The following is a 23,421-nucleotide window of genomic DNA, read 5'->3' on the forward strand; positions in this document are numbered from 1 at the left end:
TCCCAGTTCAAATATTTTTGATTTGTTTTCATTATGCTGTTCTCTACTTATCTGGTTTGGTTAAATATACTATGAGGTGGAAAATGAAATACAATGTTGGAAAGTGTACAGTTATGCACTTTGAGATGATTTTCTAAATGTGACCAGATATGAACACAATGTTCCAAATGTAATCTAACCAGAGTTTTAAAGAGCAGAAACATTACCTGACTCTTGAACACAATTCCCTGACTAATGAAGGTCAACAAACCATAATCCCTTTTAACCACCCCATCTACCTGTGCAGCAACCTTGAGATTTGGACCCTAAAGTCCCTCTGTTCTTCACTTTTTTAAGAATCCTGCTATTAACCATGTACTCTGCCTTCAAGTTCGACCCTTCATTACATCAATTCCCACATATGGATTGAACTCCATCTACTATTTTTCATCCCAACTCTGCTTCTGGTCCATATCCTGTTGTAACCTATGACAACTTTCTACACCATCCACAATACCTCAGCCTTCTTGTAATTTGCAAACTTACTGACCCATCCCCTACTTATTGGTTCAGGTCAATTATATATATATATATATATATATATATATATACACACATACACACACATACATACCTATCTATCTATCAATTTATCTATTTATTTATCTATTTATTTATTTATTTATTTATTTGTTAAATCATAAAGGGGATCCCACAGCAGATTCCTGGGGAACTCAACTAGTCATCTACTTCCAGGCAGAAAAAGTTCATCAACTATAACTCTCTGCTTTTTGCAGGCAAGCCAATTCTGTATCTTGAATTCTGAACGATGTTGTAAGAAGGCAATTATCAAGGAGATGGTTTAAAAAAAACTTGAAAAAAAATCCCAAATACTTCCTGTTTTTCGTCATGACAAATACTTCCATCTAATTGTGTGTTATTGGATCCTGGATTTCCTTTCCTCCAGACCACAATCAGTGAGGACAGGAAAGAATCTCTCCTCCCCAATCTTCATCAGAACTTGCACACTACAGGGCTGCGTATGTAGCCCTGTTCTACCCACTTTACATTTTGACTGTGTGGCTTAGAAGGAAAATACCATATACAAATTTGCTGACAACACCACAATAGAGGGTTAGATAAAAGGGGGCAGTGAGTCAGCATACAGGAGTGAGCTTGTAAATTTGGCTGAATGGTCTACTCACAAAAACCTCACACTCAATGTTACCAAAACCAAAGAGCTGATTCTGGACTTTAGGAAGGGCAAACCAGAGGTGTATAATCCAGTGAACATGGGGGGGGGGGGGGGGGGGAAAATCAGAGATGGAGAGGGCGAGCAAAATTAAGTCCAGTACAACTCCCATTATCCAAAATAGTCAGGACTGGGCTTATGTCAGATAAATGGCTTTTTCAGAAAACTGGTTACTTTCTAAAAACAGCCCAGTAGCAACAGCAAATCACTTGTATCAATGTTTAAACATCAACAAACAACAAGGGAAAGCCTTTTAAGCATTAAAATAATGTTTAATTCTCACCAAAATTGCTGGCTGCCACCAATTATTGAGGTCTCCCAACTGAAGCCAATCCCCAACATAAACGCTGCCGCTGATCCCCAGGGAGGCTTCCTAGGCCGATGAAACACTCACTAGCAAGTCAGCAGGCTCCTGTTTCCTCCCTGGACACCAGAGCTCCCAACGCCAGAGTCCTGACTCTGAATCTTCCCCTCGGCCAACCCCACACCGAAGAGTCCAGTGTGTATATGCGGTAATAGGCCAAGGGGAGGGTTCAGGGTCGGCCTCGGGGAGCTCCGCTGTATTGAGGAAGGGAGGGAGGGATGGAGTAAGGAGTGAGGGAGAGGAGGGTCATTGAGCCAGAGGTCCCACTCCTGCCTGGGAAGCCATTCCCCTTGATGACACCAGGACAAGGGTTTTTTCCGACCACTTGCGGCTGGGAGACAGCGGCATGCAGTTTGAAAGGGGGAGTTGGAGAGAAAAGTCAATAAGGGACAGTGAAGAAGAAATGGACCAAGAGAGGGGAGGGAGTTACCTGAAATGAGGACAATCATCGTTCTAATTTCACATCGGGTGAATTTTTTCCCCCCAACCTGTGAGGTCAATTCAGCTCTGAAAAAATTCTAGATGAGTATTTTAGAGAATGAAAGTTGTACTGTACTTGTGAGTCACTATCTCAGAGGATCTTCCCCGGACCCAACATTTGAATATCATGAAGAAAGCACCTCTACTTCCTCATGAATTTGCAGAGGTTTGGTATGACATCTCTTAACGTCCAGCGACAATGTTCTCTTCCACTAGGATCCAAGAAAAAAAGTGACCCTTGAGGTGGACGCTTCGCCAGTGGATTAGAAGCATGCTACCACAGGTAGTGAGGTAGCCCACCTCACTGACAAAAGGCAAAGGAGGAAAAACCCAACACCCAACCCCAACCAACCAATTTTCCCTTGCAACCGCTGCAATCGTGTCTGCCTGTCCCGCATCGGACTGGTCAGCCACAAACGAGCCTGCAGCTGACGTGGACTTTTTACCCCCTCCATAAATCTTCGTCCGCGAAGCCAAGCCAAAGAAAACCACAGGTAATGGAAAAAGGGGAACAATTGTGGCTTATGCCTCCTAGTGTTTGATGACTTGTAAACCTAATTATCCCCAGCAGGAAAAAGAATTTGGGGTCAAACAGTTCCACCAATATTTTTATGGTAGAAACTTTACATTGGTAGCAGGCAACAAACCACTGAGTTTGATTCTAGGCCCTAAAAAAAAGGTACCAGTGCTGCTGCAACAAGAATTCAAAGGCAGGCCATGCTGCTAGCCGCATAGGATTATGATTTGAAACATAAACCAGCAACCTAAAATAACCATGTGGGCACTCTATCTTGCTTACCTCTACCAGAAACTGAGCAGGATGACAAAATAATTAAATGAACAGCAGAGGCTACAGCTGTAAATCAAGAATAGCTTCATTGGTTATCTATTACAGCAAAGAAATATGAAAAGAAGCTAATATTATCAAGGGACTTTTACTTCACATCAAATGGGTGGCCTGAGGCCAAAATGATATCGGAAGAACTAAAAGGTGCATCAATGAAGGGTGTTTATTGAGGGGAACCAGAATGATCATCCCCACAAAATGGCAGACAGCCATATTATCAGAACTCCGCAACAACCACCCAGGAATGGTTCAGATGAAGAATTGGCATATATGCACATCGGGTGGCCCTCAAGACATTGATATTGAGCAGACGGTAAGGAGATAGACCATTTATCAAGATATGGAACCCAAAGCTCCTCAAGCAGAAGCTAATCCATATAAATGGCCATCACAACCATGGAATAGGATTCATTCATAGGATTTTGCTTGTCCTTTTATGGGAGAAAATTTCCTTATCGTTGTAGATGCACACTTGAAATAGCCAATAGCATCACATGCAAGAACAACAATGGACCAGACAATTGAAGATTAAGAAGTAGATTTGCATTGATGGATTGCCTATTGAACTAGTTTCTGATAATGGTCTGCAGTTGGTATCGGAGGCCTTTAAAGTATTCTTATACAATAAACGACACATTTTGTCAGCACCCTACCACCCAAGCACAAATGGGAAAGCAGAACAATTTATACACGCTATCAAAAAGGGCAATGAAAATGCATCATGGAGCCTCAAAATTGCAGAATCTCTGTTAGGCTATAGAAACATGTCTCACTCTACTATCAAAAGAATACTAGCTGAATTGGTGTTTGGACGTAACCTAAGAACAAGACTTTCTACAGTACACCCAAACATTGGGCTTTCAATGGAACAATCAACATCTCCCAGTAAACCTACCAGATCTCTAGAAGTGAGATAAGCAATACTGATACAAAACTACTGGGGTAATAGGGAGCCATGAATGAAAGGAATTACCCTTTAAAAAAATTGAGTCTTTGTTCCATCTCCATTCTGGTGGGAACTAAAATATGGAAATAGCACATCGACCAATTGAGAGTAATGGATGATCCTATGGCCATGTCCATGATCCCAATGAGATTTCAGACAAGATTCCAGGATCTACCGTCAACTTTCCAGAAATATAATTGGAAAGTGAGTCTCCTTTAAATGTTGACTGCTCAACTGAGCAACCCTCAACCAAGCAGCCCTATGGCTCCACAGCAATCCTGCACTACATCCTACCCAACAGTGCAGTCCTATGCCAAGTCCAAATAGAATTCGCCAAAGGTCGTTCATAGTCCTTACCACCAACAGAGGCATCACCCCAGAAGGAAAAGAGCCCAGTAAAGTCAGAAAGTACCCCTCTCTATGACGATCCAAGAGAGAAACATCCTCCAGAATGACTGAAGGACTATGTGCAGTGACTGGCCGATCTGTCCTCTCAATCTTGCATTATTCTGTAATTGTAATCCACACCATTTGTCCAGGGGCACCACATAGTTATCATGTTTAAGTGTTGCCCGCATGTTATTTTCACAGAGCATTTATTTCATGAGGGAAGGCGGGTGGGAGGAAAAAAGAGTGTTTTTTATATAAACTGTGTACTGCAGCAGGAGGTGGGGGGGGGGGGAAACCATCTTTAACCACAAAAGAAGCTTCAAGTCTCTGTATACTTATGTGGCTTGGCTTGGCTTGGCGGACGAAGATTTATGGAGGGGGTAAATATCCACGTCAGTTGCAGGCTCGTTTGTGGCTGACAAGTCAGATGCGGGACAGGCAGACACGGTTGCAGCGGAAAATTGGTTGGTTGGGGTTCGGTGTTGGGTTTTTCCTCCTTTGCCTTTTGTCGTGAGGTGGGCTCTGCGGTCTTCTTCAAAGGAGGTTGCTGCCCGCCGAACTGAGGCGCCAAGATGCACGGTTTGAGGCGATATCAGCCCACTGGCGGTGGTCAATGTGGCAGGCACCAAGAGATTTCTTTAGGCAGTCCTTGTACCTCTTCTTTGGTGCACCTCTGTCACGGTGGCCAGTGGAGAGCTCACCATATAACATCATCTTGGGAAGGCGACGGTCCTCCATTCTGGAGACGTGACCCACCCAGCGCAGCTGGATCTTCAGCAGCGTGGACTCGATGCTGTCGACCTCTGCCATCTCGAGTACTTCGACGTTAGGGATGAAAGCGCTCCAATGGATGTTGAGGATGGAGCGGAGACAACGCTGGCGGAAGCGTTCTAGGAGCCGTAGGTGATGCCGGTAGAGGACCCATGATTCGGAGCCGAACAGGAGTGTGGGTATGACAACGGCTCTGTATACGCTTATCTTTGTGAGGTTTTTCAGTTGGTTGTTTTTCCAGACTCTTTTGTGTAGTCTTCCAAAGGCGCTATTTGCCTTGGCGAGTCTGTTGTCTATCTCATTGTCGATCCTTGCATCTGATGAAATGGTGCAGCCGAGATAGGTAAACTGGTTGACCGTTTTGAGTTTTGTGTGCCCGATGGAGATGTGGGGGGGCTGGTAGTCATGGTGGGGAGCCGGCTGATGGAGGTCGTCAGTTTTCTTCAGGCTGACTTCCAGGCCAAACATTTTGGCAGTTTCCGCAAAGCAGGACGTCAAGCGCTGAAGAGCTGGCTCTGAGCAGGTCATGTTGCATCCATATGAAGTAAAGGGTAACCAATATTCAGGACTGAGTTTTTCCTCAGGGTATGAGCAAAAACCAAGCAGGCACCTAAAAAAGGTAGGTGGGAAGGAGCACAGGCTAACAGGTCATGGGTAGATACAGGTGAGAGGGGAGAAGAGAAAAAACTGAAGTTATGGGGGATAGAGAGGATAGATCTTTGATAGAGAGGGAAGGGGGTGGGGAGCTAGGAAAAGAGAGAAACTTGGTAGGGGTTTAACAGAAATTGGAAAAGTTGATTTTAATGATGTCTAGGTGGAGAGTACCCAGTCAGTATATGTGTTATTCCTCCAATTTGCAGGTAGCCTTAGCGCATAAGGCAGGTTCATTGTAATCTAATTACAGAAAAGTTACCTCTACATTCTGAGTATCGTCTTTGTTTTCCATTAAGTTATAAGCTTACGTTGCATTCATTCTGCCCTTGTTTATAAACTGGATAGCTATAGGTACATTCATGAGAAAATCCATCCTCAGCCTCAAAGCCAAACTGTGGTTAAGTTGATATTGTTGTAAAAGCTTGAAAATATATATTTTTTTAATTAGAGCAGAATATTCATTCAAGTCAACAATGTTGAAAGGGTGTAACTGGACCTGAGTTATAGATAAGGTGGAAAATACAATTCAATGTTGGAAATAGACAGACTATTTTCTAAATGGGGAGAACATTGAAAATACCCAGATGCAAAGGGACTTGGAAACTGTGCAGGATACCCTGAAGGCAAACTTGTATGCTGAGATGGTGATGAAGAAGCCAAATGCAATACTGGTATTCATTTCAAAAGAATAGAATACAAGAGCAAGGGTGTGATGTTAAGGCTTTATAAGGCACTGGTCAGATCTCAGTATTGTGAGCAGTTTTGAACATTTTAGAAAGGAAGTGCTGATGTTATAGAGATTCACAAAGATGAAAGTGATCACATGAGGAACATATAACAGCTCTTGGTCTGCATTTATTGGATTTTAGAATGAGGGGCAGATCTCAATAAAAGATTTTGAATGTTGAAAGGCATGGACAGAGGAGATGGAAAAAGGTTGTTTCCCATGGTAGAGTCTAGGACAAGGGAGCACAACTCAGGATTGGATTGGGGTGTCCACTTAGAACACAGAAATTTATTTAGCCAGATGTGAATCTGTGGAAGTTGTTGCCACAGGCAGTTGTGGAGGCCAAGTCATTGGTGTTTTTAAGGCAGAAATTGATATGTCCTTGATTAGCCAAGGCAAAAGTTATGGGGAGTAGGCCGGGCAATTGAAAATAAATCAGCTCATGAGTGAATGGCAGGACTCGAAGGGCTGAACAACCCATTTCTGCTCCTCTAATTTATGGTCTAAAATACTATCAAAAGTAGCTGAACTGGTCACACAGTAGTTTCTAGTTCAACAATCTCTTATGCTTAGATGACACTGATAGTTTCCTCCCTAATTCAACAATTATGATTCAATTTCCAATATTAATGTATTCCCTTTGTGTTCAAAAATCTTTCTAAATTATCAAGCATTCACAACCTTCAAATGGTAAAATTAAAAAAAAAAATCAAAACTCTCCAAATGAAGAAATTTCTCATCAACTCATAAATGCCAATCATTCACCCAGAGATTCATATCAGCAACCATCTGATCAATCCTCAAAATCTTTGAAGACTTCATGGGAGTGTCTATGATTCTTCAAAATTGCTGTGACTATAGACCAGTGTTAAACGATCCCTCTTCTAAAGGTAATCCCTCCATCAGAGAGAACCAAGCAAATTGCATGGAAGCTTGGTAGCACTGCCATTGGTGCAGACCCACAGAGAACATGCAGTGGAGACACAGTGCTCCCCCACGGGGGCTCAGTTCTGTACAGGCTTTAAATGTCCTGTTAAAGGAGCCGACACTAGTTCATTTAAAAACCTGCAACCACGGTTGCAATGTCTTGGGTCAGCAGCGGCCTCTGGGGAAGCAGAGGACCGTTTAAGAGAGACAGAGGAGACAACCCACTGGACAGTGACTATGGTGGTGGATCAGCGAGGGTTTCTGAGGCTGAATACCACACAAATAGGTGAACTGTTGGTGACTCAAGCTAAGAACTCATGCAAGTTGCAGGTGACTGCAGTCAAGGGACTCGCTTCAGACTGCGGACTGCTGGAGTCTGGCTCGAGACAGGCTGAAAGGGTACCAGTTTTCGAATCAAAATCTAAGAGAGTACTGAGGGCTTCCTGATCTCGTCAGAGGTTTGGATCTGGAGTTGGGGTTGTCAATGGTTTGGACTGAAGGTTGTGTGGTTGCTGGAAAGCTGGAGGAGAATGCATGCACATCATTGATTCTGGGGGCACTCTATTGGTTCTCTTTCTCCAACTGGGTAATTTCTGCCGATGGCAAATCTTTGTCTACCTTGTGGTAGACTAAAGGAAATTTTGAGTAATATTACCTTTTCTGTTCTATTACATGACAATAAAAGAATCTTGAATATTTTATGCCTCTCAGGCAAGAATCATTGTTGCTCCAGTTCAAAGACCAAAACTGCACACAATATTCCAGGTATTTCGCCAGACTATCTGCTTTCTTCTCTTGCAATGAAAAACTCATCATGAAAAGCCAGCGTATTACAGTATTTGATTTCCTAACTACCCATTGCTACAAAACAAATTCCTGAGTATTCAGTACAAACAAAATTAAGTCAATCAACCAACATTTCATGATTTTACACCATTCATTCATTCTATTCTTTCTACTAAAATAAATAGCCTCATTTTCCAACTATGCATTTCATAGGTGGCCTGCTTGTCAGTTCAGCCTGTATACCTCATTGGGTAAATTATTTGCATCTTAAATGCACTATTTGACTTAGTGCAACAACAAATAAAATAGCATCAGGAGTATACAGTATTACAATATCTGCTGCACAAGTTGACATGCCTGGAATTTTTCTGCTCTTCATGCCAATAAGCAATTCAATTCAAATAGAATTACTTATTCCTCACCAGCACACTTTGCTATGTGGTTTCATATTACAAAGGTTGGTTGGAAAAGTCCCTGCCCTTAATGCAAGTTATTCACACAAGACTGCAAATAACCAAGCAAGGGTCCAGTGTTAGCAGTCTAATAAAATGAAATAACACAAATATTCTTGTTTATAACATTAACATTCCACCAGTAATATTTAATTATTGACTTATTGTGCATATAAACCTGGATTATACCCCTCCACCTTCCCTTCCCAGTTATCCTCCCTTCCCCCTCCCTTCGATCTGTGCTGTCCCCTCCCACCATCTCCATTTATCACCTCCTGCCTGGCAACCACCCCTTTCTCTGTTTGGACACCTGCTGACATTTTCCCCACATCTTGATGAAAGGTTCAAGCCTGAAACATCGATTCTGTATTTTTACTTTTGCTAACATAAAGGACCTGCTGAGTTTCTCCAGCTTTGTGTTTATTCTGGATGTTAACTCCCACTTTTTCTGAAGGAACATGGCAGAATGACAGGTTCACAATACAATAACCACTTTCACAAATGGTCCTCTTTGATTAAAAAAAGTGCCTTGAGATTCAAAAACTTGTAAAAATGGGAATTATTTACACAGGCCATTCAAAGAAAAGAAACATCACAAAAACCTTTGCAGATAATTCATACTGAACTGTGAAAACGTTCATTTAAAGCGTAACCTTATAATCTGCCTCAATTGAAGCTCATTAAAACCCATTTAGAATTTAAATGACAGTTGGCATATCTTGTGCATATTGTAATCTATGTTTTTTTATATACAAGATAAAAATGAAATTGTATGCGGTGAAGAGATGTCAGGATCTATTTTCATTCAAAAAATTGCTCAATCAATGGTTGTTATTAATTTTGAAGTAGCTGTTTACAATTTAAAAAATCAGCTTTTACTACAACAAAAAATTGTTTTGATACAACTGAAGGAATTCCAACCAACACAAAACAAAACCATTTCATGAAAACAAAAACTGGCAGAAAAAAAGTTCTAAAGCTCAAACGAAGTAAATATTCAATTACAAAACGTTGATGAATCACTTAGCCACTCCAACAAATAAGTTATGTTTATTAAAAATTCACCCAACACAATGAAGTTATCTTGGGCGATAAGATGCCATTCAATGTCAATTACTCTCAGCTCCTCCATATGCAGCGATTTCATTAATATTTACTTCTCCAGCGACTATTATTGTGAGTTGGAGCATTGCTAATGTGGGAATTTCTACATGGTTCTCGGCCCCATCCTGGCGGGGCCTGCACCGAGCCAATGTTCAGACAAGGCTCCAGTCGATGACCCCTACCTGTCGGCGCGCTGTCCAGGATGCGCAGATCGTAGGCCCCAGAGCAGCGATAGTTGGCGGCGGTGCCGTTATCCCACACCACCACTACTTCCTCGGGACTCTCAAAGCTCCTGACGGTGCCCACATGCCCCTCGCCTCCGTCTTGTTTACCCCATTTCCAGTCGGGGCCCCGCACCACTCGGGCGCCCACTCCCTCCATCATCACCCGGTTATTTCTAGCGCCGCTCATGCCGAGCTGGCGGACGAGCTGACTGAGGGAGGAAGGCAGCGACCGCAAGGCCAGCCCAGGTTCACTCCCTCGGCCTTCACCGGGACTCGGCCAAAGCGTTTTTTTTGGGGGGTTGGAAAATCCGGGAACTCAACAGAATGGGAAGGGAAGAGGAGGATTGGACCGCGCACGCGCAGTTTTTCCCTGCCGGTGAGGCAGAAATACCGCTTATTGGTCGTGCAAAAAAAAAACCGGACTCAATGGACGCATGAACCAATAAAGAAATGCAAACAAGCTGTGCATTATAGAGAGAGGAAAAAAAATCAATGAAGTGCAAAAGTAAGAATACTTAAAGGAGTTTGTTGTTGAGGAGTCTGATGGTGGAGAGCTATAAGCTCTTCTTATACATGGTGCTGCGAGTCTGAGGTACCTATACCTCTTTCCTGGTGGCAGCAGTAAGAACAGAGTATGTGCTTGGTGCTGGGGATTCTTGATGATTGCTACTGCTTTCTGACAGCAGCATTCCCCTGAAGATGTTCTCCATAGTGGGGAGCAGCGATGGTGCCAGAACGAATGTTAGAATGGAGCATTACCATGTTAGAGGGGGACACGGTACAAAACTCACTCAGCATTGGGGGGAGGGGGCTATTACCATCATCTGCCCTCTCCGATGAAGAAGCCAAAAGCACTGCTTTTATAGTGTCAAGCGTCATTAGCTGCTAGTGACGCTTTTCACACGCTAGGGATGCGGGTGGGGTGGGTCTGACCGGATGGGTGAGCACAGCACCTCACTTGGGGAGGCAATGCCTGCAGATGCGCCCCATTCCCCCGAACCTAGTGGGGAGGGTTTTTACCTGTGATGACCTGGGCTATGTCCACTACTTTTTGCAGGGCTTTACACTCAGGGGTATTGGTGTTCCCATACCAGACCATGATGCAACCGGTCAGCGCACATCGATAGAAATTTGCCAGGGCTTCCAATATCATACTAAACCTCTGCAAACTCCTAAGGAATTAGAGGTGCTGATGTGCTTTCTTCATGATGCCATCTGTGTTGGCTGCAAGATATTGTCTCCCAAGAACTTAAATTTGCTCACCCTCTCCACCTCTGATTCCCTCAATGATCACTGGATCATAAACCTCTGGTTTTCCTTCCTGAAGTCATGTGGTAGCAGCAAGCAAGCACAAACTCAAAAGATTGTACAACAGGCTTTATTCCAGTAAAGGTCTCAGCACCAGTTCATGCCTTGGTGGCTCCCCATTTGACTGGCTCAGGTTTATAGTCAGGTCAACTGATCCGGCAGCCATTGGAGTCTCTTGGACCGTCGCAGGATTGGCTTGCTCTGCGTGGGCCAAGGGTACTGGAGAGGGTTGCTTCGACTGGGAAATATGCCTAAATTCATAACTAGGATGTATTCTACTCTCCAAGGTGAAAGTGTTAAGCCAGTCTACAAAGGTTGAGGGAGAGGTAGGTGTCAGATCTAGGTGTTTCAATACCAGAGGAATGCTGGTCTGGCTGGTGTTTAGACAGTATGACATCAACAATTAATGCGAGATAGTAAGAGAGCCCCCAATTATCTTTTCCGCTGACTTCTCTATCCTCTGCAGGGTCTTGCGTTCCAAGGTGGGGCAGCTTCCAAACCAGACTGTTGCACAGGATGCTCTCAATACATCCTCTGCAGAATCCAATGAGGTTGAAGGGTGGCAGATGAACTTTCCTCAGCTTTCACAGGAAGCTGCTGTGCTTTCTTGGATATGGAGCTGGTGTTAAGGGACCAGGTGAAATTTTCTGCAAAGTGCACCTCAAGGAACTTGATACTCTTGATGACCTCAACAATGGAGCTGTCAATGGTCAGTGGAGCATGGTTTCCCCTCACCCCCCACTAGCCCCTCCTGAAGTTGACAACCATCTCTTTTGTTTTACTAACGTTCAGATACAGGTTGTTGGCTCTGCACCAGTCTGTTAGTGACTGTACCTCATCTCAGTGCGCTGACTGCCCTTTCTTACTACTAAGGCCCACCATGGTCATGTTGCCAGTAAACTTGATGATGTGGTTCGAGCTGTGTTTAGCTACACAGTTGTGGGTCAGCAGAGTGTACAGCAGGGGACTAAGCACACAGCCCTGGGGGCCCTCTGTGCTCAGTGTGATGGTCTTGGAGGTGTTTTACCGATCCAGACTGCCTGAGGTCTCCCCAACAGGAAGTTCCTCCAACTGCAGAGGAGGTATTTAAATCCAGCAGGCTCAACCTCCTCATCAGGAACTGAAGTTGAATGCCGAACTGGTCAATAAACAGCATTTGAACATAAGTGTCCATATTTTCCAGGATGGTGATGGCTAGATGGAGGACAGTGGCATCATCTGTAGAGCAGTTGGATCTGTATGCAAACTGCAGGGGGTCAGTGATGGGAGCAGGAGGAACATGTCCCATGATGAGCGTCTCAAAGCACTTCATGAGAATGGACATGAGTGTGACAGGGTGGTAGTTATTGAGGCAGGATATAGATGACTTCTTCAGCACTGGGGACAATGGTGGTGGCTTTGAAGTATGTTGGGACCACAGTGTTTTCAGGGAGATGTTAAAGATGTCGGTGAGAACATCTGCTAGCTGAGTCACACAAACCATGAGCATGCTGCTGGGAATGTTATCCAGTCCAGCAGCTTTCCATGGGTTAACCTTGCCTAACTCTCTCTTCACATCAGCCAATGTAAGACACAATACCTGATCATTTGGAGGAGAGGTGTTCTTCTTCGCTGCCACCTTGTTTTTCACCTCAATATACATATAAAAGTTGTTCAATGCATCTGGGGGCGGAGGCATCACCAGCAAAGGTGTAGGCGACAGTGTAGTCTTGTGGCTGGTGATATCTTGGATGCCTTTCCACATTTATTGTGTGTCCTTGCTGTCCAGGAAGTGGTTGTGAATGCATTGGCCATATGCATGCTTTGCTTCCCTGTTAGACAGCTTGGCTCCTGCAATAGCTAAAGCTACCTTGTCATCCATTCTGAAGGCAGCGTCTTAGTTCCTGAGCAGTACACGAATCTCCGCAGTCATCCAGGCTTCTGATTAGAGTGAGTAATGATGGTCTTGGGCACAATGATGTCATCAGTACATTTACTAATGTAGCTGGTCACTGATGCCATTTACTCCTCCTCATTGATGCAGTTGCCACTGGTTGCTGCTTCCTTGAACATGTGCTAGTCAGTGCTTTCAAAGTGGTCTTGAAGCGCATGAATGGCCCCCGCTGGCCAGGTTTTAACCTGCTTCTGAAGTCGTCTGGAGCATCTGTATGCTGGGATCAGCATTACAAAGATGTGGTCTGAATATCTGAGGTGGGGTCAGGGCTCTGCCCAATACACATTGGAAATGTTTGTACACACAATGTCCAACGTGTTCGCCCCTCTCACAGCAAAGTCCACATACTGATGGAATTTAGGTAGCCCTGACTTGAGGTTCGCATCAATGCATGACCATTTAATAATGTAAATCCACTTTCTGTTCTGCACGATTGCTCGAAGAGCTACGAGGGAATAGTCAGAGCGATAGGTTCAATTATGTGAATTTTGGTGAGAAAAATTATTGCTATCAAAGGAGTTAATTATAATAAATTTATTTTTGTATATACATATGAGGAATATTTGTATTTGGTACGGTTGCCAACTTAGATTTTATGATTTAAGCTTTGATATGTAGGTACAATATGAGCAACAAAAATAAAGAGCGACTTGGGGGATAGGTAACATTCCATCCTTGGGTAGAAATGGCCAGACAATGCTTCGGATTAGGACCCCTCTTATTGTGACCTTAATCTCAATAAAGGGTCCTGACTTGAAACATTGACTATTTCACCTGACAAATACTCCCTGACCCCCTTAGTTCCTCCAGTAGCTCATTGTATGTTCAAGATTCCAATATCTGCAGTTTTTGCATTTCTCTGTAGGTACAAGGTACAAAGTGTTTGTTTCCTTGGTGCTTTGGTTACTAAATCTTTGTGTTGCAATATACAATTCCTTATTGCTTGGAATGTCAATGAAATTCACAATTGTAAAGAATGGTGTTTACTTTGAAAGTGATTCATTATACTGAGCAAAAGTAAATGTCCAGGCTTTGACAGAATCACTTCAAATTGGAGTTCCGATTTATCTCGGATTCTGTTGTCACTGTTTATGTTGTGAGGGCAGAATCTCTTACACTGCCAGCAGTCATAATATTCATGCTCATTTTTTTTACCAACAAACTTTTAACAATGGTTAAGAAAGGTCTCTATGTTCCAACGACAAGATGATCACACAAATAGTTCATTTAGACAGACTAAATATTCAACCTGGCAATGAAAAAGTCTAGCCCAGTGAGCTCCAGTGAAGAATAGCATTGCGGTTAACTTCCTCTGCATTGGTTTGCTCAATTACTTTTCCCACTCACATTGCATGTAGACCTTGATAATGTGTATTTATAATTTATTTGCTTCATTAGGGGTATCAAAGTTGTGCCTAAAACATTATCATCAAAGCAAATATAGATAATATTTTGAAGGATTTATTGTATAGTTAATAGGAACAATGGTGCCAACTAGTTTTTGATCAGTGATTAAATATACCTCCATTTATTTGGATATTTTTTGCATACTTGGTCAAGATCTGAATCAAATGATATCTTTGAAAGTTTATTTAAGAATTATTATATGCAATTAACCTAGGTTTCTAAGGCATTTCAACTGCAAAAAGTAATGTTGATTGGATCCAAACATCTTCCAGTGACCCAGAATCATACTCACTTTCACTTTTCAAAAGATATTCTGAAAACTACCCTACATACTTTAAAGATAAAATACGCTATGAATTTTCCAGGGCTTGAACCACAAGGCAGAGAGAAAGAATGTGCTGTGCGTTGGTATTATATACCATGCTAATCTGTGGTTCTAGCCAATAATGACCCTAGGTGATTTAAATTAGCTAACAGCAAGGTATGCACTAATGGATTGTCGGAGTCCAACCTTGAATGACAAATGATGTGACTTCCGAATAAGTTTCAGACAAGGAGGACATATGACCACCCACAATAAACACATTCCAGACAGGCAGGGAGGCCATGTTTCCTCCACACACAACAGCAACATAGACATGTAAATGAATAAAGAACTGTAAACAGATAATGAATGTAAACAAACTGACTGTACAATACAGAGATAATTTTTAAAAAAATCAATAAAGTGCACAAGTAAGTGTCCTTAAATGATTCCCTGGTTGAGTTTGATGTTGAGGAGACTGATGGTGGAGGGGTAGCAGCTATTCCTGAACCTGGTGGTGCGAGGCTTATGGCACCTATATCTTTTTCCCGATGCAGCAGCAAGGATAGAGCATATGCTGAGTGATGTAGATCCTTGATGTTTGCTGCTGCTCTCTGACAGCAGCATTCCCTGTAGATGTTCTCAATAGTGGAGAGAGTTTTGCCTATGATGTCCTGGGCTGTGGCCACTACCTTTTGGAGGGCTTTATGTTCAGGGTATTGGTGTCTCCCATATCAGACCGTGATGCAGCTGGTCAGCACACTTTCTACCACACATCTGTACAAATTTGCCAGGGCTTCTGGTGTCATACCAAACCTCCACAAACTCCTGAGGAAGTAGAGGCACTGACGTGCTTTCTTCACAGTGCTATTAGTGTGTTGTGTCCAGAAAAGATCCTCTGAGATAGGGACTCCCAAGAACCTAAATTTGCTTACCCTCTCCACCTCTGATCCCCCAATGATCACTGGATTGCATACTTCTGGCTTTCCTTTCCAGAAGTCAACAATCATCTTCTTAGTTTTGGTGACATTGAGTATAAAGTTGTTGGTGCACCATTCAGTCAAGTTTTCAATAACAAGAGTTCGGCCACAAGAACCTGAATGCAGAATAATTTCACACATGATCAAGAAAAGCACTTCAAATACACCAAACATCCTTATCATATTTACTTGTATCCATCACAAGAAGCAGGAAACTCCTTCAATCAAAACTAATACCTGGCATTTTTTTTTAACATCATACACTGAGCTTCACACAAGATCACAAAATCTGTACAGTGCAGTTATTAGTTCATGGTAGCCTCAATGTCCAAGACAACAGCACAAATGAAATAATTCAAGGAAAGTTGGCTAAAAAAAAAATCAAGGACTAACTGAAGGGACGTGACTTGCTTGCATTGAGCATAAGGAGTTTGCTATTATTGAAAAAATTGTAGCAGCCTGCGAATCGAATTGTGACTTGCCTCACAAAATGGCTGGTGAATGGTCGTCACCCCGCATGACCTCCTGCACAGCGGGAAGCAGTGGGCGATGGTGGAAATGACGGCCAGTTGGAAGCCGGTGCTACGATGATGTCACTCCTGTTGTCAGAGAAGAAGGGAGTGAATATAAACAGTAATAAATCAGTCTCCACCCTCAACTTGACTGTGTTTGTGTCATTCTTACTCCACACTTTGCGTAGCATGCACGCTACATTGGTGACCCTCCAGGTCAGCAGCTGGACCCAAAGATGACGGACCAAGCAGCTCTCCACACTAAAGCTGACAACGCTCTAGGCGTCGCAGCCACATTTGTGATTCGAACAGTCCAAGGCTCAGCTCATCCTTTGACAAATTTTCTATGGCAGCCTCTGGAGCAAGGCAAATACAGTGCCATCAAAGAGATACTAACCTGAAATTTCAGGCTAGCACAGCGCGAGCGCACTGCCCGTTTGTTGCACATGGATGGTTTGAGGGACAGGGTCCATCCACCCTCATGAATGAGATGCTTGCACTTGCCGAGGGGTACAAGGCTTTCCTGATCTTTGAGCAGATTTTCCTGGAGCGGCCACTTGAGAATTTCCGACTCTTGTTCGCCGATGAGGATTTCAGTGACTTGAGTAAAGTCGCAATCCGGATGGACATGCTCTGGAGAGTGAAGAAAGAAAATGGCAACTCAGTGGAACAGATTCCCAAGCCCTAACCCATCCTGCAACAAGGCCACAGAAGATGGAGAGGCAAGGGACCCCCCCCCACCCAGCCATATTGATATAATCATCAACGTTGGGGGGGGGTGGGTGTGGGTGGGGACCTGTCGATGCCGCCCACCCTGTGTGTTTCAGGAAAATGCCATAGCAAATAGTCATTAATGACTGCGATGGTTGGCCATCGTAACAGCCTCCTCCATGTGGGGGATTATCTGATGGGAAGGCGGTTCCTCGTGGAGACCGATTCCTAAATAAGTGTCCTTCCCCCCACAGCCTATGACACTGGAATGCCAAGCCCGGCTCAGCACCGAGGTCAGCGAACAGCACCTCTATACGAACTTAGAGCACCTCCACAATCCCCCTACAATTTGTTGACAACCAATTTAAGTGAACTTTTACTGTCGCAGCAGTGGCGCAACCGTTTCTGGGAGTCGATTTCCTGTGTACCCATTGCCTGCTGGTAGACTTAAAAGGGCGGCATTTGGTGCACACCAGATCTTTTCAAACGATGTCCCTGGGGGAAGCCAAACTACTGGCCTTCCAGCTTGACACTGTCACACTGTCTGACGACACCTTCACACGCATCCTGTTGGAGTTCCCTGCAATCATGGTGCCACAATTCTCTGCCACGGAACCAAAGCATGGGGTAAAGCACCACATACTCACCGAGGGCCTCCCGCTCCGTGCCAGGGTGTGCCACCTTCTCCCTGAAAAACCTGCCCTCGCCAAAGAGTAATTTAAGAAAATGGAAGAGTTGGGGATAGTGTGGAGGTCAGACAGCCCCAGGTCCTCCTCCCTGCACATGATCTCAAAGGTAGCAGGAGGGTGGAGGCAAAGTGGTGATTACTCATGCCTCAATGAGACCACCACTCTGGAGAGATACCCCGTGCCCCATATCCAAGACTTTACCGCTAATCCAAGGGACTCGGGTGTTTTCAAAGGTCAATTTAATCAGGGGTTATCATCAAATCCCAGTGCACCCCAAGGACATACCCAAAACCGTCACAATCACCCCCTTCGAGCTGTTTGAATTCATGAGGATGCCCTTTGGACTTAAGGATGCTGCTCAGACTTTTCAGCAGCTGATAGATGCAGTGGGCTGGGACCTCCCATTTGTGTTCATCTACCTGGACGATATCTTTATTGCAAACCGCAACCAATCAGAGCACTCGTCCCACCACAGACAACTATTCACCCAACTGCAGGAGTTCAGGCTGACCATCAACACCGCCCAGTGTCAGTTTGGGTAGGACACAATTGACTTCCTGGGGCATCGGATCGACAAGTATGGGGCGAAACCACTTCCTGAGAAGGTGGAGGCTGATTGCCAGTTCACAAAACCTCACACCATGAAGGGGCTTTAGGAGTTCACCGGTATGATTAACTTCTACCATCAATGCATACCAGCAGCATCTCAGATCATACACCCCCTTTTAGGGCTTATGATGGGAAAAAATAAAGACGTTGCCTGGGACAGGGAGGCCTCGGAGGCATTCCATAACGTGAAGGACCCTCTGGCCAATGCCACCCTTCTAGTTCACCTCAGCCGGGAGGTGCTGACTGCCCTCACAGTGAATGCCTCCAGCACTGTGGTCGGAGGGGTCCTCGAACAGCTGATTGATAGGCAATGGCAGCCCCTGGCATTTTTCAGCAAGCACCTCCAGCCACCTGAACTTAAATACAGAGCCTCTGACTGGAAGCTATTGGTGCTGTACCTGGCAGTCAGGCACTTCCGATACTTTTTGGAAGGCAGACAATTCAAGTTCTTCACAGACCACAAAGTATCTGACCAATGGTCAGCCAGGCAGCAGAGGCACCCTGAATTCACCACGGACATCCAGCACATCACCGGCAAGAGCAATATGGAGACCGATGCACTCTCCCATCCCGCCATTGAATCCGTCCACACCCTATCCCAGGGCATAAACTATTCAGCCTTAGCCAGGGCACAACACAAGATCCTGAGATCCCAGCATACAGGACGGTGCTTTCTGGGATGCCATCATCACCCCTGGCAACCAGACACTTCTCTGCAATGTCTCTACCAGGAAACCCTGCCCCATCATGCTAGCAGCATGGAGACAGCAGGTCTTCTATGTGATGCACAACTTAGCACATCTGGCCAACAGAACTATGATAAAAATGGTGGCCAGCAGGTTCATCTGGCACGGGCTCCACAAGCAGGTCAGTCAGTGAGCCAAGACATATACTCTACCAGGCGACCAAGGTGCAAACTCACCTAAAGCACCTCCACAGACTTTTGAGTCAGTGCGGCGTAGGTTCAGCCATGCCCACATTGACATTGTGGGACCACTACCTCCTCACTATGGATAACTGCTCCACGAGGTAGCCAGAGGCAATCCCAATGTCCACCATGACAATGGAGACCTGCATCAGGACACTAATCAACACCTAGGTATCCAGGTTCAGAGACCCAGAACATTTCACCTCCAACAGGGGAGCACAGTTTACCTCGGGACTCTGGGCAGTGCTGGCCAAACTGTTGAGAACCTAACTCCACAATATCACGACATATCACCCACAGGCCAACAGGTTGGTGGAGCGGTTCCACAGACACTTAAAAGCATCCCTGATGGCTCGGCTCAAGGGGCCCAATTGGGCAGATGAACTGCCTTTGGTCCTTCTGGGGATACACACCACATTGAAAGAGAACATTAATGCCACTGCAGCAGAAATGGTCTATAGCACACCCTTGGTAATCCTGGGGTCGCTGCCAGAGATCCGGAAATCCCCATGATGTCACTGAAACAGCTGAAGGAAAGACTGAGTACCCTAGCCACAGCCCCCGGCGTATGGCCAGCTCAAATCTTTCATTCCCAAGGATTTGTACACCTGCAAATATGTTTTTGTGCAAAGGGGAGCAGATCGGGCACCCCTCCAACGGCTGTACAATGGGGCGTACAAAGTCATCAGGCATAATGGGTCGACATGTGTATTGGAAATTGCCGCAAAGATGAAATCTTCACCCTCGACCACTGAACCAGTCCATGTAGACATTAGCCAGCCAGTCGAGACTCAGCCCCCATGACATAGAGGTAGGCCGTCCAAAGCGACAATGGACACTTTGATCGGCGGTTCTGGGGGGTCGTGTAATGGCTCACAAACCGAGTCGCAACCCGGCTCACAAAATGGCCACCAAATGCGCAGATTGCGAGGGCCCCGTAGTGACCAATAGCTGTCACCCCGTGTAACCTTCTGCATGGCGGGAAACAGCGTGAAATGTCATGAATGCTGGCCAGTCGTAAGCCGGAGCTGCAATGACTTCACTCCCATTGTCAGAGGCAGGGAGTGAATATAAACAGAGCTGGCAGAGCAATAAATCAGTCTTCACCTTTTTCTTGACTCTGTGTGTACCATCCTTACTCCACACTTACTGCACGCTACAGTATCATTGCTGTCATAATAGCTAAATGCTCAGCGAATTTTATTGAAGATGACAGTGCCCTTCTGCTCATTTTATTTTCAGCCCTAATCTCTTCTAATTTAAAATCTGAACCTCTTAAATTTCCAACATCAATTCCACAAAACCACATGATACTACAAGCAAAGCAAAAGAACCATGATTAAGACATAACCATTTCATTGCACAGACACAGACACAGCCACGACTTTGGCTACAACACAGTTAAGCAAAATCCTTGTTTTCTTTTCATCTCACAAAACAAATATTTTACTGCTTTTTTATATAGTCAGTAGGAAAGAAGTAAAGAAAAAACCACAGGGAAGCGGGCCATAAACTTTGAGCAGACTCCGAAGGGGGCCACAGCCAAAAACAGGTTGAGAGGTTGAGAATAGCTGGTTTAAAAAACAGATAATGGATCTGCACATGTTGAGACACCAGATTTTATGGAGCCAAGGCAGGTCCCAGCTCCACAGAATCTGGATGAAGACCACACTCAGGTAGGATGAATGAATGAAAATGAACAGACAAGCACAAACGAAATGCTTGGAGTATTATGAAATTGATCATAAGGTCTACATTAATTGTCCTGGAGAACACCAATTTGTCAAAAGCTCCTTTCTTCCTTAGAAGTAGTGACTGGCTTCATGATACATGTACCAAACCATGAAGATACCCATGTTCAAAAAGGCTTGTGGAATCCAGTTATCTTTCTTCAATGGTTTCTCACAAAATCTTAGATCTTACCCATGAAAATGGCAGCTGATTGCTTGATCAGGAGCTGGCCTCTCACCCAATTTTCCAACCAATGAAAATTGTCTTTGATTATTTATTATTTCAAAAACTATCATTATTTAAAAATAAGAATCATCAGGTCTTCATTGGCTTGGAGGTCAGTGATCAGTGGAGGTCTGCAAGGATCTGTTCTAGGACCCCAGCTCTTTGTGATTTTTAATAATTGTCCTGGACGAATAAGTGAAAGATTTGGTTTCTTGTTGACACATAGATTGGAGGTGTTGTGGATAGTGTAAAAGGTTGTCATAGGTTACAAAAGGATGCAGAGTTGGACACAGAAGTGGCAGATAGAATTCAATCCAGCTAAATGTGAAGTGATGCATTTTGTAAAGTCAAACTTGAAGGTGAAGTACATTGTTAATGACAGGATTCTTAACAGTGTGGAGGAACAGAGGGGCCTTGGGGTGCAAATCTATAGATCTTTCAAGGTTGCCATGTAAATTTATAGCCTTATGATATGCTGGCCTTCATTAATTAGGAGATTGACTTCAAGAGCCATGAGGTAATGTTCCAGCTTTATAAAACTCTGGTTTGAACACACTTGGAATATTGGGTTCAGTTCTGGTTGTTTCATGACAAGAAGAATGTGGAAGCTTTGGAGAGGGTGCAGAAAATATTTATCAGGATGTTGCCTGGATTGGAGAACATGCCTTTTGAGGCAAAGTTAACAGAGCTAGGACTTTTCCCTTTGGAGTGAAGAAGGGTGAGAGGAGACTTAATAGAGGTCTCCAACCCTTTTCACAGGGTTGCAGTAGCAAATAACAGAGGATATCCACGAAAGGTGAGGGGAGGAAAGTTTAGGGAAGACATCAGGGGTAAGTTTTACCAGGAGAGTGATACAACAAGGACATTTAAAAGACTGCATAGTTGCAAGAAAAATAGAGGGTTGTGGGTCTATTGTGCAAAGGTTTAGATTGTTATATAGGTCAGCACAACATCATGAATTGAAGGGCCTGCACTGTGCTGTAGTGTTCTATATGAACTATGTTCAGTGTTGTTGTTACTTCCTTTTTATTGGACATCCGTTGTGCACTTCTAACTTCAAATTTGTAAATAAAGATTTGCATTTGCATTGTATCTTTTTAAGTTGTTTCATACCATTTACTATCATTAAATTGTTTTGAAGTGAATTCAGTAAGATTTTTTAGCAGAAAGTGGATACAAACCTCTTGTTCTTGTGAAATTTCTGACAATATGTCTTCACTTTTTGTGGTGCATCTTATTTTTCAGGAAAATGCTAACCTTGTACCTTTTGTCCTTTTTATATTTGCATTGTGCTTATGCACTTTTATCAATTGTATGCTCTTGAGCATTAAAATATTTTTAAAAATGTTATATTTATTAAACATATTAAAAATATCTGTTAAAGTTAGGATGGAACTGGAAGGAAGCAGCAGGAGATGCCTATGTTCTCATGACACTGAAATTATAATGTTGACTGATGCTAACGAAGAAAACTTTTGAGAATTGCAGGAGTAAAGATGGTACATTATCAATTCCACAGCCAGCCAACATGGTGTTCAAGTGAATATTGAGATAAATGAAAATATCTGCAATGAAAAGGACTGTTCTGTCTTCTGTTGTTGCTTACAACATGTGGATGAACTTTAAGCACTTGCATCCAATTTAATCCATATAAATAAAGATTCACATATATATCATGCCTTTGGCAACTCGAGTTGTCCAAGGTCAATTATAGCCAATGAATCCTAAAGTACATTCATTCAGACCAATCGGTGGGTGTTCAGTTTTCCTGGGATATATAGCCTCTTATGACTTTTACACAGACTTGCGGGATTTTACCATTATGAAGGGTCTCTGATACCCAGGCATTGATCGTTCACACAGGAATGACCAAAACTACAAATCTTCATTTCTGTCTGCAATTATAGACAACATACCAGCAGTGTGGTAAGTAAAGAGGCAGGATGTGCATTGCCACTGTGTCGATTTCGACTGTGATGTATAACATATTGTACCAGTCTATATCTTACATTTATTGAATTAGTCATACAGTCTCAACATAAATCAGCCCAATTTTTCTAATCCATTATCACATTTAATTCTGACTCCCATCTTTGTCAAGATATATGAATCCCCAGTTTAGGGGTCCCCATTTGAAGTAAATGATAAATTGATGAAATAGATTTCTTTGTATTTCCCTTT

General features: G+C 43.7%; 1 protein-coding gene and 1 long non-coding RNA gene across 3 annotated transcripts in view; both read right to left on the reverse strand.

Annotated features, from left to right (window-relative positions):
- The window catches only part of mib1 (MIB E3 ubiquitin protein ligase 1), a 240,612-nt gene extending 230,389 nt beyond the window's left edge, over window positions 1-10,223 (reverse strand). For both annotated transcript variants that reach the window (XM_069921103.1, XM_069921102.1), the window contains exon 1: window positions 9,862-10,223. In XM_069921103.1, coding sequence (XP_069777204.1) covers window positions 9,862-10,090 — 229 coding nt within the window. In that variant the 5' untranslated portion in view covers window positions 10,091-10,223. The remainder of the gene's footprint in view (window positions 1-9,861) is intronic.
- A 5,806-nt stretch (window positions 10,224-16,029) lies between these two features.
- LOC138755333 (uncharacterized) overlaps window positions 16,030-23,421 on the reverse strand; it is a 71,090-nt gene continuing 63,698 nt past the window's right edge. The window contains exons 2-3 of the long non-coding RNA XR_011352208.1: window positions 16,745-16,980; window positions 16,030-16,434 (exon numbers count right to left, since the gene is read on the reverse strand). This is a non-coding gene — a long non-coding RNA (uncharacterized lncRNA). The remainder of the gene's footprint in view (window positions 16,435-16,744; window positions 16,981-23,421) is intronic.

This window comes from Narcine bancroftii, chromosome 2 (genome assembly GCF_036971445.1).
Source record: "Narcine bancroftii isolate sNarBan1 chromosome 2, sNarBan1.hap1, whole genome shotgun sequence".
NCBI lineage: Eukaryota > Metazoa > Chordata > Chondrichthyes > Torpediniformes > Narcinidae > Narcine > Narcine bancroftii.